General features: G+C 44.5%; 1 protein-coding gene across 1 annotated transcript in view; it reads right to left on the bottom strand.

The window, feature by feature from the left end:
* Nucleotides 1–4,481: 4,481 nt before the first annotated feature.
* pde3a (phosphodiesterase 3A, cGMP-inhibited) overlaps nt 4,482–15,124 on the bottom strand; it is a gene marked incomplete at both ends in the record, with an annotated part of 63,636 nt that continues 52,993 nt past the window's right edge. The window contains 7 exons of the mRNA XM_083691847.1: nt 4,482–4,795; nt 5,424–5,718; nt 10,931–11,092; nt 11,327–11,530; nt 11,820–12,034; nt 12,847–12,954; nt 14,777–14,888. Of these exons, the coding sequence (XP_083547973.1) occupies nt 4,482–4,795; nt 5,424–5,718; nt 10,931–11,092; nt 11,327–11,530; nt 11,820–12,034; nt 12,847–12,954; nt 14,777–14,888 (1,410 nt within the window). The remainder of the gene's footprint in view (nt 4,796–5,423; nt 5,719–10,930; nt 11,093–11,326; nt 11,531–11,819; nt 12,035–12,846; nt 12,955–14,776; nt 14,889–15,124) is intronic.

The raw sequence follows: 15,124 nt of genomic DNA, 5'->3' as shown, positions 1-15,124 counted from the left end.
AAATGGTGGCACTCCAATGAGAATTTGCCAACAATGGTGCGCGATTGCTAGTAAGTAATCAATTACCCATGGCCTCGTCAATTACTGAATGTCATGACTCCATTCATACTTTATCTGTCTGTTGTTTCTGAAAGAGACCGTATTAGACACACGTTAGAATTACACATGACTTTAAAGTGTTCGTGTGTGAGTGTGATCTTCCCCCTAGACAGACAGCTTCAGAGCAAATACAGATCATCTTGGCTCATCACATTGGGGTCACATGTGCAGAAGCATGAACTCACTCACACAGCATATGGTCCAGAATACACACTTAGTTAGATAGTTCCATGTGTAACCTTTGACCCATATGATTACACAGTTACATGAGACTGAAAACAAAGCAGAAGCCTTGACAGAGAAGCAAAGCTTTACAAAATGAGAGAAATCAAAACAAGTACATTCTGTACAGAGATTCCCTTCAGACAAACCTGGTGTGTAAAAAAAACAGAAAAAAAACAAACATGCAATAAAAGGAGGACTTGGAGGACAAAAAGTTTGGGGATATTTCTCTTTAGGCACACGAGAGGTCTGTGGGGCCGAGCTGTCACACAACACACATGCGCACATACATACATATGCGCGAGCACACACACACATGCACATGCATAAACACACACACGCACATGCACAAACACACACACACACACACACACACACACACACACACACACACACACACACACACACACACACACACACACACACACGGAGGACTCTGTGATGTGGCCAAATCACTAATCAGTCCATCTGAGAGTGGGTCCCTGGCTTATACCACAGTTTTTGATTAAGTCTCTTTGATTGCTTTTAATGTCAAGGGCTAACAAGAAGCAACGTACTGAATGCACAAAAACGAAATAAATAAATTCAATACATGGACGCTTTGGTAATATTCCGTTTGAAGCACATTGGAGGTTACCAAATTCTAGAAGTAGTGACGTTCAATCCAGTACTGTCAATGAAACCAAACCTGTTATTTTTCAAAACATTAGAGAGGGAGCTTCTCATCCTGACCCTCAAGTCACCCCTAATTGCTTAAGCTTGTGTCAGCTTGGTTGCTCCCCTGATAGAAAGAGAAGGAGAGATGGAGGGAAGCAGGGAAAAGAGGAGGCAAGTTTCTAAGACTCTGAGCAAACTCTGAGCCCCCAATGACACGACATCCCACTAAATGGGTTTCTAAGATTTGTTTTAGGAACTCAAACTTTATTATATAACCCAAAAAGTTTCCCTTTCGGTGCAGCTCAAAGTGCAGTCCAAATGCCCCAGATACAGAAGTGTCAGTATTGCTTTTGCAGTTTATACTACAAATACTTTTCCCTGATGATAGAGAGATACCACAAGCTGTCACTGTCAGCGGTGGACTTTCAAAGCATTTGAGAACGAATAGAGAGTTAGAGAGATAGAGTGGCTTGGTACAGGATCACACATACACATCCTAAGTTAATGTTTTAATGGACTGTGCTTCAAAGAGTCATATTCACAGACCCAGAGCCCATCAATTCTACACTACTCAAGGCCTGAGTGATGTCTGATCTATAGGTACCTCAATGGCCAATAGACTCTTGCCTTCCTGCCCCCCCCCCCTTCTTCCCGGTCCCCTTCCTCTCCATTTTTCTCCCCCTCCCTCACCCTCCCTCCATTTCGCTCTCCCTCACCATCAATCTGGGTCTCTCTGAACATGAAAGGGGAACCGTGAACAGATAGTCACGTGGATCTCACTGCCAGCCCATGTGCTAATTATGGCACGTAGACCCTCCACCAGACCCCCACCAACAGGACCTCCCTCTGCTTGGCCCGTCATGGGAGCCAAGCCCTGGGCTAGGAGCTGGGGATGGGGAGCCTGCTCAGACTGCTCCATGCTCATCATGTGATACAGTTAGATGAAATGTTGCAACCGTCACCCAAGGTTCAGAGCGAACATTTTTGGGACCAGTGAGTGGATATTTTGACGAATTTCTTTCTTTTCCTCGATATATATATATATATATTTTTTTTTTGTCTTGCTCCTCTGCGTTCTAGATGTGTGTGTGGTCTTCTCTTTCCTCATTGCTCCCACTTGTTCATCTCCATGTGTAGACTGGATGCGCTGTCTTGCCTTGACTCTCTGAAGGGCCCTGACTAATAACTGAAGCCTTGTTCTCCATACTGCCATCTCTGGGCTCCACAGCTCCTGCAAGGCTCCCTCTAGCCCCCTATAGGACAGCACTCAGCACTACCATGCCCCAAGGCCAGGACTAGGCACTGGGGACTCTTTGATCACTTGACTGGTTGAATACTACTGGAGCCCATGGCTTTGCTTACTAATAGATGAACAGCCTGATGTGACGTGACACCAGAAAGCAATGGGAAAAAGCAACGTCGGATGTTTAGTCGGTGTTGGGGAGTAGTTCCACTACATGTAGCTCAACTGTTAGTTTACCTGAATGTTCCAGTAGCTTCGTGGTTGGTAGCCCTTGAACTTCAAATGTCCCTATATTTATTCTCTCACTGCTTCCTGTCTTCTCACTTCACTCCACCTCACCTGTTTTTATCCGTCTCAGTGATTTCAAAAGCATTTCAGTCGTTGCAGTTTCTGTCATAGGGACTAGCCATCTTTCAGTAACTGACTGTTGTGTATAGTTTCGATTTAGTTCCCTTGTAACAATTCTTCAATACATGTTCAGAGTAGCTTCCCCAACACTGATTTTAATCAATGGCTGTTCTGGTTTGTGAGTTATTTGGTTTTGCTGCATGTTTGGTAGTATAACTGTGAGGCGGGTTTGAGGGGAAGACGCAGGCTGCAGGTCAGGTCAGTCTACGCCAGACCTGGATTCAAATACTATTTGAAATTATTTCAAATACGTATCTGTGCTTGAATGTGTTAGCCTGGTGTAATTGAACCAATGGAATAGTCCCAAACATGCTAACTCTGTTATCTGGTTCTCCGGGCACGCTAAAGCGAATGCCCAAAGGATTTGAGTGGATTTCAAACTTTGACCACCGTCTGGTATACACAGACGTTTCTACTTTGGGTTCAGCTCAACTAACACTTAGATAATTTCCACTACCTAAAACCTTCAATGTTATGGTCAAGTAGACAGCCCACTCTGTCAATCTGGTTCTGCTTTCTTGAAGTGGCATGTCTGTCTACTGTGTCTAAAGCTTTGAGAGAGGCTAGATGTGCACTCGAAGCATCTTGCGTTGTGATAACTACATTAAGTTGTTGAAATAAAAACAATGATGACTCTCAAAACACACTGCATGCTTCAGAGTGGTTCCCTCTGTAGTGTGCATTACTGCAGGAACTCAAGAAGGGAACATGTCAAATAAGAAAGGCAAGCAAAATACAAAAATCCTCCCATATTTACAAAACAACAACATCGCCATCAGAGTAAATGTATGTCCTGGCAAATTTGAAAGTGAGAAAATATAACGACAGCAATGACAAAAAACTATAGAAAAAAAAAAAATCACATCTCGAGGCTACAAGCCGCGCAACGAGACGACAACACCTTCGCAGGGGTGTGCTTCTGTATTGCCGTGCAGCCGAGACCAGTGGAACTCTGTGGGTGTGTAAGACTGAGTTAAAGACACAAAAGGGCAGAGTGAGAGAAAACACAGGGTTCGGGAACATAGTGTGAGATGAAAAACGCGAGACACACGGTGTGCTGTATCTAGGTACAGTATGTTTTTCCTTGAGTGAGTATAAAGCTTTTCAAAGCCACAGGGTTCTTTGTTACATTTCCCATTTGCTTCCTTGTGATGGAACGCACTGGAGCTACGCTTGTGTGTGTGTGTGTGTGTGTGTGTGTGTGTGTGTGTGTGTGTGTCTTAGATGCTGCACGAACACTCTGGCCCTCTCCTCATTCTCCTTCTCCCTGAGAACTGAGAAGCGCCACACCGGACACAGCTTTTTCCCCTCTCTTTCATCTCATTGTCCGCATGAAGGAGCGCTTGTAGAAAATAAACCGGTCTGTCTGCTTTGTGCATGTTGGTTCTGGGTGGGGGTGGGGTGACAGGTGGGTTGGGGACCACTGTCATGGCACTGTTTTGTACTGGTACTGGCGGGCCGAGTGGGACTGTTCAGTGGGCCCGTATTGCAGTGTGGGCGCCCCGTTGAGGAGAGGGTTTCTATTAAAAAAAAAAAAAAAAAAAAAAAAAAAAAAAAAAGGGGACCTGATCTGATTTAACACACGTGACACAAACAATCCCCTCTTCCCCGACTTCTTACTCATTCACCCTATCCCTCCTTCAACAACCGCCTATGGAAACTGCCCACTCAGAAACCCCCCAACCCCCTCCCTCCACCCTGTTTTCTTTAGGCACATGTTACCCCAAACGTCTACAGTGTTGTGTCTAAGTGATGTGCTGGCAACCAAATATCAGGAGTCTAGTTTGGATAAAAATGTTCAGACAACGTTCAGTCAGTTTCCTGTTTCCAAGGGAGTTCAAAGGTCATCCTCTCATTCTGGCTCCACTTCTTTTCCCCCTAAAGTCTCTGATAAGGGGGTCACTTCCTCTTCCTCTATAGGGCCCGCCTCTTCCCCCTCTTCCTGGCCATCGATTGGCTCTTCTTTACTGGCTAGCTCCTCCTCCTCCTCGTGGATTGCTGTGATTGGCTCTGCGGAGTTGCTGAGGCAGTTGGGCTCCTCCCTGTCGGCCTGGTCCTGGGTCTCCAAGGCGATGACTCTCTTCCACATCTCGTGGTTCTCTAGAATGAGCTGAGTGATCTGGCAGAACACTCTCCTCCGACTCTTCTTCTTGACAACACGCTTCTCTGAAAGACAGAATAACATCAAATAAAATCAAATAAAACAATGTGATAACCTGCTAAATACATTCTTTCACTGGTGTAATGATGTATAAGGACATGTGTAGTGGCTCTATGTGGCTCAGTTGGTAGACCATGGCTCTACAGTGAGTTCGAAAAAAGGTATACACTCACTGTAATTTAAGTCGCTTTGGATCAAAGTGTCTGCTAAATGTCATATACAGTACTGCAATACTGTAAAGTGTGCCTTCTTATTGCTTCAATTAATTGCTGACTTTATCCAAAGACCTTCACAACTGAATAAATAAGACACAATATTTATGCAAAATCGGTGTGCATCATATAGAATGTAAATATTACATGGCAAATCTATCCCCCAAACACTCTTAGATGACCTCAGTAAAGGTCATGATCAAAACCAGTGAGCTACAGTAATCTCTCCGTTCTTCCTTCCTTCCCTTTTTCCTTCAGTCCTTGATCCTTTCTTCCTTCCTTCCTTCATTCCTTCCCCAATGTGATAAATAAATAAATACCTAATATTAGATCTCACTCAAATCTTACTTTTTTTGTCAGATCACTTAGCACTTCTAGGACGGATGAAATTATAAATGATTCAAAAAGGCTGTGAACTTACGCGAAGTCTCAGAACTAGTGGACGCATCCTCCTCTGGCGTATCCTCCTCGTCCTCCTCTGTCTCTTCTCCCCCTTCCTCCTCCTCCTCCTCCTCCTCTTCCTCTGCCTCTCCCTCCTTCCTTTCTCTGTCGGCAGGGTCGACCCAACGTCCGGGCATGAGGGCGGCTGAGTCGTAGGAGGAGCAGAGGGGACCGACGATGTGCGTGATGAAGGACTCCTGGAGCTTGGCGAGTTGCGGAGCCGACCGGTCCATGAAGGGGCTGATGGGAAGGCCAAGACTTGACTCCTCGTCCCCCTGGAGTGGTGCATTATAGGTAAACAAGACATGGCCATACGTCACATACAATTACAAACATATAACATATAACATACATGTACATACATAACGTAGCAGCCCTGTATACTGTAAGGGCCGTTAGCGTCTCGGCCCTGTTCCTGTAACTCTCGAGGGGCAGCACTGTAGCTAGCGTGGTCGACTGGCAAGTCAAAGGTCATGAGTTCGATCCTCACCTCACTGCTCTACCCTGCTGTTCGCTAGACTACATAATATCACCTCACTAGTAGGGCTAGATTGAATCTGGAGAGAAGACATAAAATATGTATACAATGCTGCTTGAAAGTATGTGAACCCCTTGTGCAGTTATAGATTTTTTTTAGTTTTTACCATGAAATCTTTATTTAATCAGAACCAAGTCTTTTTTATCTGACATAACAGGTTTATATTTACCAATTCCATGTGTTGGTTTAGAGGAAATCATGCGTGTAGTAGAAAAACTAAATTATAAAGAAATTAGTGCAGGTGCAAAAATAAGTGAACCCCAAGTTGCATTGGTTAAATCAAGTCGGTAAGTAGAATCAGGTGGGTAAATAATTGGGTACCAAATGAACCAATCAAAGAAGAGATCTTTAGGAAAGAGTTTGGGCGGGACTCTGATAAATAGAGATAAGAAACCTGGTCAGTTTTGTGTTACCCATACAGGTGAACGTAAAACACACCATGCTGAGAGGAAAGGAGATCTCAGAGGACATCAGGAAGAGAGAAGTGAGAGCACATCAGTCTGGGGAAGGCAAACAAATCATCTCAACAAGATTTGAGCTCCATCAGTCCACTGTGAGGCAAATAATTTACAAATGGAGAGCATTTAACATGACAGCAACTCGGCCTATAAGTGGACGTCCTTCCAAAATATCCCTCAGAGCCACAAGAAAAATAATGAATCAGGTAAAGGCCAACCCAAAAATAACATCTAGAGATTTGTAGACCTCTCTTGCTGCATCTCAGGTAACAGTGCATGCTTCAACAATAAGAAGAACACTGAATTGAAATGGCATTCATGGGAGGGTTGCTAGGTAGAAGCCTCTGCTGTCAAAAAAGAACCAAACTGCCCATCTTAACTTTGCCAGAGACCACCTTGACAAGCCTGAAGATTTTGGAAGCCCGTTCTCTGGACAAAGGAGTCCAAAATGTACCTTTTTGGTCACAATCAAAACCACTGTGTTTGGCTAAAACACAACACTGCCTACCATCAACAGAACATTATCCCAACAGTCAAGCATGGTGGTGGGAATGTCAAGATCTGGGGCTGCTTTTCCTCCTCTAAACCTGGACGACTCCACATTATTAAGGGAACCATGTATTCTGAGGTATACCGGGAGATTCTTGAACAGAACGTCAAGCCATCAGTCAAGAAGCTAAAGCTGGGCTGAAAATGGGTCTTCCAACAAGACAACGACCCAAAGCATTCAAGCAAATCTACCAAAAAATGGCTCAGGAGAAAGAAGTTTTGTGTTTTGGATTGGCTAAGTCAAAGTTCTGACCTAAATCCAACCGTGATGCTGTGGCAGGACCTGAAGTGGGCAGTTCATGCCAGACACCCCTCAATCCTCATTCAATTGGCTGTAAGTTCTGTAAGGAGGAGTGGGCAAAAATCCCTCAAAACAGATGTCAGAGACTGATTAGTGGCTATATGAGACATTTACTCCAAGTTATCACTGCTAATGGAGGTGCTACAAGCTATTAACTGAAGAGGTTCACATATTTTTGCACACATGAAATCTGAGTTTTTGTTAAATAAACCACTTTCGTTAAATATACAATGAAAATATATCATATTTTTTTGTTTGTGTCCTTTATTTGTAATGTCTTTATTAGGAATTGGGGTTTAGATAAAGATTTTATACGTTTATTTTAATATTTCATACAAAAATAATGACCATCCCTGTAGAGTTAACAAACGTTCAAGCAGCACTGTATAAATGGAGAGAAAACATTTACGCAGATTCAGTCTGTTCTTTGTCAGAAGTCTGAGAGCAATCTGAGGGTAATCATAGGCTTGATTGTTTTCCCGGTCAGCTCACCCAATCATAGGCTCAGACAAGAAGGCTAGATAAATGCAGATATGGTAGTGGTGAGAAAATTAGCACCTTTGTTGAACTGCTGCAGAACTATAGTGATTAGCTCCATGGAGTGGCTAATCAAGGGGTTGGCTGAGATGTCTCCTGCAACCTTTGAAGGATGGGGCTGGAGAAATGTAACCACTCTCAATTTAATAGACTGAGCTATGGATGCAAGGACTGAAATCAAAGTGATAGCTTCAAAACATTAAAACTATCCAGAGATTTCAACCCCCAGTCAAATGTGGAGCGCATTACAGATTGAGGGTAAGACTAGTGTTAACTAAGCTCATGAGGCATGTATAAGTTATATTCATCAAGAATCAATGGCTATATAGAATATAGCATAATATAGCCATTGATTCTAATTAATAATCTTTATTAATTTTACAGGTGACAAAAAAAAAACCTGTTGATTCTGAGCCGACTGTAGTCTTTGTTTGGACCCTTATTTCTACCCTCCAATGCAGCGTAAGATCTTAGTCAGCTCCCTTTTACCACTTGATAAGATTATGATATCACTTATGCCCCTTGTGCACCAAGCCCTCGACATATACTGTTTAAAGACAGAGTTCATTCTGTCTGATCTAGTGAGGCAACAGCTCCTTTCAGCCTGGGATCAGACACTGAATAATAAAAACTAAAAAGTGGGTCAAGATTATAAACAGCAAAAACATCACAGCTTGTCGTGCAGTACCCCGTTTGACAAGCGGATCTATACACTTACACGGATACTTTACATGATAATACTGGTGTATAATGGGACATGCAGTGTAGTATGTGTGTTTATGATGACGTTGCGGTTTAAATGCTGGACGCGGACCACAGCGGCCAAGGTCTCCAGTTGCTATGGTAACCAGCGGGGATGGCATCAGTGGACTATACGGAGTGTGCGGTGTGAGAGAGAGAGAGAGAGAGAGAGAGAGAGAGAGAGAGAGAGAGAGAGAGAGAGAGAGAGGGGTGTTACTCTGAAGTACAGGTTAGCGGGGTGGAGAGAGAGAGAGAGAGAGAGAGAGAGAGGGGGGTGTTAGTCTGAAGTACAGGGTGACAGGGGGGAGAGGGTTGGGGGTGAATCCTTGAAAGAGAAACGAAGGAAACGCTCTGACTAAATTAACCACGATGAAAGATACACCTGACATTTATGAGTTTCTATTGTTTAAATTATTTGCCATTTTCATGAACCTTCGCACCTGTTTCAAACCAATGAAATCTCAACGGTTGAAAATTGCGGTGTGGTGATCCATGATAGAATTGTGTGAATTCAGTGAATTTATAGGTCTCACATTCAAATACTTGAGAGAGCCCCACTACAGTGAGAGTTTGGAGTGCTGCAGTGCAGGTTTGATATGTTGCTGTTTTGGCCGTGTGACTGACTGAGTGCAGCTGCTTTAGTTCTGTGATCTGTTGCTGTCTCTCTTTGAATAAGAGCTGTCACAGATGACACATCTAGGTCATCTCCTCTCTGCAGTACACAATAACACACACAGGCACACACACACACACACACACACACACACACACACACACACACACACAGGCACACACACAGGCACACACGCACACACACACACACACACACAGCAAAAGCACAGACACAGACATGCACAGACACAGACATGCACAACACAAGCACAGACACACACACACATGCGCACACTCGCACACGCACACACTCTCTTGCTCTGCCTCTCCCTCTCTCTGTCTCCAAGGACACTCTGTGAAGCCGCGGTGACATTTGAACAGAAGGGTTTGGGGTGAGCACTGGAGTGAGACAGCAGAATCAGGGCTCCCAAGAGATAGTAGCGGAGAGGCTGGATGTGTTCCCTCACAATCAGAGAGCAGTCCAGATTACAGACGTGTTCCTATCGCAGACGGTGAAACATAAAATATATAATGATACTCTTTCCATTCCTGATATCTAAACTAACCATCTCTATATTGTGGGACAGTGACGCATATTAATATCATGCTGTCTAAATAAATGGGTGCCTGTATTAGTGCTGGTGTCTGTGTGTTTGTGTGCTATACCCTACCCCCCCAGCATTTTTAAGTTGAAAGGGTTCACTCTTCGACAAAATGGCTCCAAAAGGGTTCTTTGATTTGTCCTTGTAGAGGAATCCTTTGAAGAGCCCTTTTGGGTTCAATATAGAACCCCCTTTTTGGTACTCACTAGAACCTTTTTTCCAAGAGTGTAGAATGGATATCATTCTAAATGTCAAATGATGTTTTCACCCAGTGCACAATATGGTCCATAATAATTCAATAATTCTCAACCCATTATGATCATCATGATAATTGCAATTCTCTGCAAGGGTACAGAGTTCTGAGAGATGGTATTTTGACAAGCATGAATTATACTGTATTTGACGCACACTTGCTAGGGACACCACATACTCAGAGTCCACCTTCCTGAGGAGCGGTTAGCGGTTGCTAGGCACTACCTCCGTCTCTGACCAATCAGAAGCACTGTAACTGGACAGTGGTTCCCGTTGCCAGGCACCTGCATGTCTTGTTACAAAGCAGGATTGTGATGGAGTCCTGAAGTGCTCTGCTTTGTCTATTTTTGTACAAGTGGAACATGTGATGGTTCAGAGAGTCCATGATCAGCAAAGGAAAAATGTAATTGTACCTTTGCTCCTTCTCAACTCCTACATGGTTCTTAGTACTACATTTGTTGGTGTATTTGAATGTCAGACTTTGAGACATTGAGACATGACCAGGTTAGAGAGAGCTATATAGATTGTGAATTGAGCGTACAGTGCATGCAGGTGGAGTGGAGCATGGCTGTTTGAAGAAACCACAACAATAAATTACATTTACATTTATGGCATTTCGCAGACACCTTTATCCAAAGCGACTTACAACAAATACATTTGTTTAAGTAAGTGAATCATCCATCCAACAGTCATCATAAGATAAAGTAATCAATGCTCACACCAGGGGCCATTGGCAGTCGTAATGCCAGAAGCCTAATTGACCTAATTGTAGATGCTTGTGTCCTCCACATGGGAGATCCAGCTTCCAACCCTGCCTCTCACAAGTGCTCATGAATGCTCACAGATGCTAATGATCAGCTCCTATGCATTGTGTGTGTGGGTGGCGCTGAGACAGACCTGTTCGTAGAACTCGTTGACAATGCCCTCGGTCCACTGTAGGTGCAGGTCTTTGCACTTGAGCGGTCCGTTGATGTCTGCCAGCTTGATGCACATCTGACACACCAGCAGACGGTCGTTCTCATTGGCCCAGTCGATGCCCGAGCAGCCATCGTCACCCACCTGAATGGAGAGACATGGTAGGGACACAGATTATCAGCTACATTATCATTAATAATATATGCCATTTACAAGAAGTGATTACTAGAAGTGTTTACTAGAAGTGTTTACTAGAAGTGTTTACTAGAAGTGATTACTAGAAGTGCTTACTAGAAGTGTTTACTAGAAGTGATTACTAGAAGTGTTTACTAGAAATGATTACTAGAAGTGTTTACTCGATGTGCTAGATATGTTCACCTTAGCGTTGAACTCAGCCAGGAAATCAAAGTGTTTCTTGAGGTCTGTGGCGAGGATGGCCTCGATGACCAGGAAGCGAAAGCGCTTGAACTCCACATGCTCCAGGTTGTGCAGGAAGTTGTACTCTGGACGGGACATGAAGAGGTTCCAGGCCGAGGCGGCGTGGTGGTTCTCCAGAACCGAACGGTCATTGTACAGAACTGCCTACAGGGGGAGACAGAGAGAATTAAATGGTACTCACAACCAGATACTGTACCGGTTTCTGTCTGTCTGTCTGTCTGTCTGTCTGTCTGTCTGTCTGTGTCTGTCTGTACTTGTCTGTCTGTATCTGTCTGTCTGCAGCTCTCTGTCTGTATCTCTCTGTCTGTACCTGTCTGTCTGTACCTGTCTGTCTGTATCTTTCTGTCTGTATCAGTCTGCCTGTATCTGTCTGTCTGTATCGGTCTGTCTGTCTATATACTGTATCTACTCATCCATCCATCCATATTGTTACCTGTGGGGCGCTGGTGGCCACCAGGAAGGCGTTGGTCCTGCCTGGGTGGTCGTAGTCGTGCATGGCTGCAGCCACATACAGAGCCATGAGTTCCAGCGCTGGGATGAGGCCAGACAGACAGCCGTAACCCTCCTCCAGCATGGAGCTCATCTTGGACGCCAGGTAGCCTGTATGGCTGGGGTTCAGGCCAGCGTGGCCGCTGCCACTGTCCGAGTCTGGGGACACAGAAGACAGGGTAAGGTTGGAAGAGGAGGACGTGAATTGAGCTACAGGGGCCAGACTGTGTGCAGGCTTAGGTTCCAGGCTAACTCTCACACACGTCTTAGATGTGTTAGTGTGTTAGTCCTGGGATGGAACCAAAGCCTGCACTCATTGCAGCCCGTCTCTAGGTTTGGGTCTAGGCACCCTATTCATACCCTCTATTCATATTAAGGATACATGAATACTCACTATTATTAAGGTAACCCCAAGAGTGTGTAATTGGGAACCAGACATGAGATGAGATTTCATAATTGATTGATCGGGGGGGGGGGGGGGGGGGGGTGGGGGGGGGTGGAGACAGACAGACAGACAGACAGACAGACAGACAGACCAGTGAGTGCACTGCTCTCCCCAAGGGTGACCCTGAGATCAGACTAGGCCATCTGCCAGACAGCCTGTGTAAAGAGTAGTTAAGACCACACTGTTGACATTGGACTGTTGGGGGTTTGTCTGGAGATAGATTCCTATGAAAAAAGCTATTCATCAGAGTATCAGAAAGAAGTGTGCAAATCCACGTTATCAGATCTCATGGGAATGAGCGTTCTCAGAAGCCTATCTGATCTGCATATTGAATGCACCGCGCCACTGTGTGTGTGTGTGTGTGTGTGTGTGTGTGTGTGTGTGTGTGTGTGCGTGTGCGCGCAAGTGTCCGTGCCTGTCTGTCTGTCTGTCTGTCTGTCTCCCCTGTATGATGCGTCATCAGACTAGGCAGGCTTGGCAGTGTGTGTGTGTGTGTGTGTGTGTGTGTGTGTGTGTCAGTCCTCACCAGAGTCTGACCCATGGTCGGCCCCCGGGCTGGGCAGGCCTGGCACAGCCTGGGTGGTCAGGTACCACACAGCATGGAGCACGTCTGTGGCATGGATCCTGTTGTGGTCTGAGGAGGAGGCAGAGGAGGGTGTCATACCAAAACACACCACCAGGGGTGTGAGAGCACACTGACCAGGACAGGTGAAGGTAGAGGGAAAATAGAGGTGTGATTGCATTCAGAAAGCTTATACATCCCCCTTGTGGTTAATAATAGTCATGGCATATGGTGTGTTTGGGTTTAGTCTGTTTTGACGATATTCATCTCAGTTGACTCGTCAAAATGTTTGTAATATTCGTTAAACATGAGCACTGAATATATGATATTCACAAATAGGAATAAACTTCAAAGAGGGATTAATAACATCAGTGGATCTAGGGAATAACACCATAACTATGAGCTCATCGACCGACACTCCCACGGGCAACTGACACAGAGGACAACTTTTTGGGCTTCAAGTAGAAGATCAATGGGAAACTAGACACATGTGCTGTGGGCTTTGAAGTCTGGACTGGACTGGACTGGACTGGACTGGTCGGATCTAAAAGAGACCTATGTAACTGGATCGGAGTGGAGTTCAAATGGACACACATTAACCTACAAATCAGCCAATGTCTTCATCTGATGCAGGGGTCACTGACCCCTGTGTTGTTGTGGAAACTACAGTCACCCATGACGGAACATCCCAGGAGCTAAAGCATTCATCATCAAGACAACTCTCCTCAGTATAAGACAGAGGCAGCTACTGCAACACTGGACTCGCCTGACATTGCGGAGGAAACATGCTGCTAGCTGCTATTATATGTTATTATTATACGCCATTTAGCTGAGGCTTTTATCCAAAGCAACTTTTATCCAAAGCAGTGAGTGCATACATTTTATAGTATAAAGTACCAGTCAAAAGTTTCGACACACCTTGCCAAGAGTGTGCAAAGCTGTCATCAAAGCAAAAGGTGGCTACTTTGAAGAATCTAAAATATAAAACATATTCTGGTTTGTTTAACACTTTTTTGTTTACTACATAATTCCATATGTGTTCCTTCATAGTTTTGATGTCTTCAATATTAATCTACAATGTAGATAAGAATAAAAAATAAAGAAAAACCATTGAATGAGAAGGTGTGTCGAAACGTATAGATAGACCCCTGCTGCTGCTCTGGACTTACTTATCTTTAATGTTAAAGCAAGGTTACACGTTCTGCCATCTAAGTATAACCTACAACTCTGCTTTCTGCAAGTCATGAGCCTTGTATTATGCACCCCAATGCACATTAAAACCAGTGGCACATATCACTAATGGCTGCCGTGCATACAAGGCCTTTAGGTTGCCAGACATGACCGAATTGTTGACCTAATTGCTCGTGAAGTTAGACAGGCATCACTATCAACAGTTAAAATTCACAAGCATTCCATCATGGCAAGCTGGCTCAGTGAGAATGATGACAAGGTTTTTTCTAATGTGTCAAATATACCTGACATTGTTGTTGTTGATGAAAGCCAAGGAGAGTTGACCATATTAGAAGTAGGCTGCTCATTCCATCTTTACATCAGCCTTTTTAACAAAACTGTTAAAATACCAGCCCCTAGTCACACTTACTTGTGGCCTTGGCTTCAGGTGTCAGCTGGTAATACTGATATTTGGCAGCATTACCAGACAGTATGTGGCTTGCAAATTGCAAGCGTCCCAAAGAAAAAAGCGAAGCAGCTATTGTTCTGTGTCAGCTGTTGTGGGAAGCTCAGCTGTGTGGCGAAGACGGTGCTACTTGAATTCATGGTTTATCTGTTATTATATTTTGGCTTCTTTGATGTAATTCTTTACTGTGAACCCAAATAAAGTATTCAAATATGTGTGTGTGTGTGTGTGTGTGTGTGTGTGATAATTCCCACTCACATGGGATGTCCCTGTATCCGTTCTCCAGAGCATGGAAATAGTTCATGAACTCCCTGACAGGGATCTTAAACGTCTCAAATAGTCCCGTGTCCTCAAAGAGTCTGTAGGAAACCTAAAACGCACACACGCACACACGCACACACACACACACACACACACACAGGACAACAGGTGAATCATGGGCCAATGATGACATGCGGTGGCACAATTCTCAGGACCTGTAATTCACATTTTCACCAATAGATGGCAGGACAATCCCAATAATCGTTTATAGTGCCCCTCCAGACAGCATCACTCTACAGCCAAGCCTGCACGGAGCAGAGGCAGAGGCAGAAATTGGAGACTGGC

The sequence above is a fragment of the Argentina silus genome (genome assembly GCF_951799395.1).
Source record: "Argentina silus genome assembly, chromosome: 20".
Classification (NCBI taxonomy): domain Eukaryota; kingdom Metazoa; phylum Chordata; class Actinopteri; order Argentiniformes; family Argentinidae; genus Argentina; species Argentina silus.
Note: the sequence above shows the minus strand (reverse complement) of the source record. Positions and strands in the feature narration are given on the sequence as shown.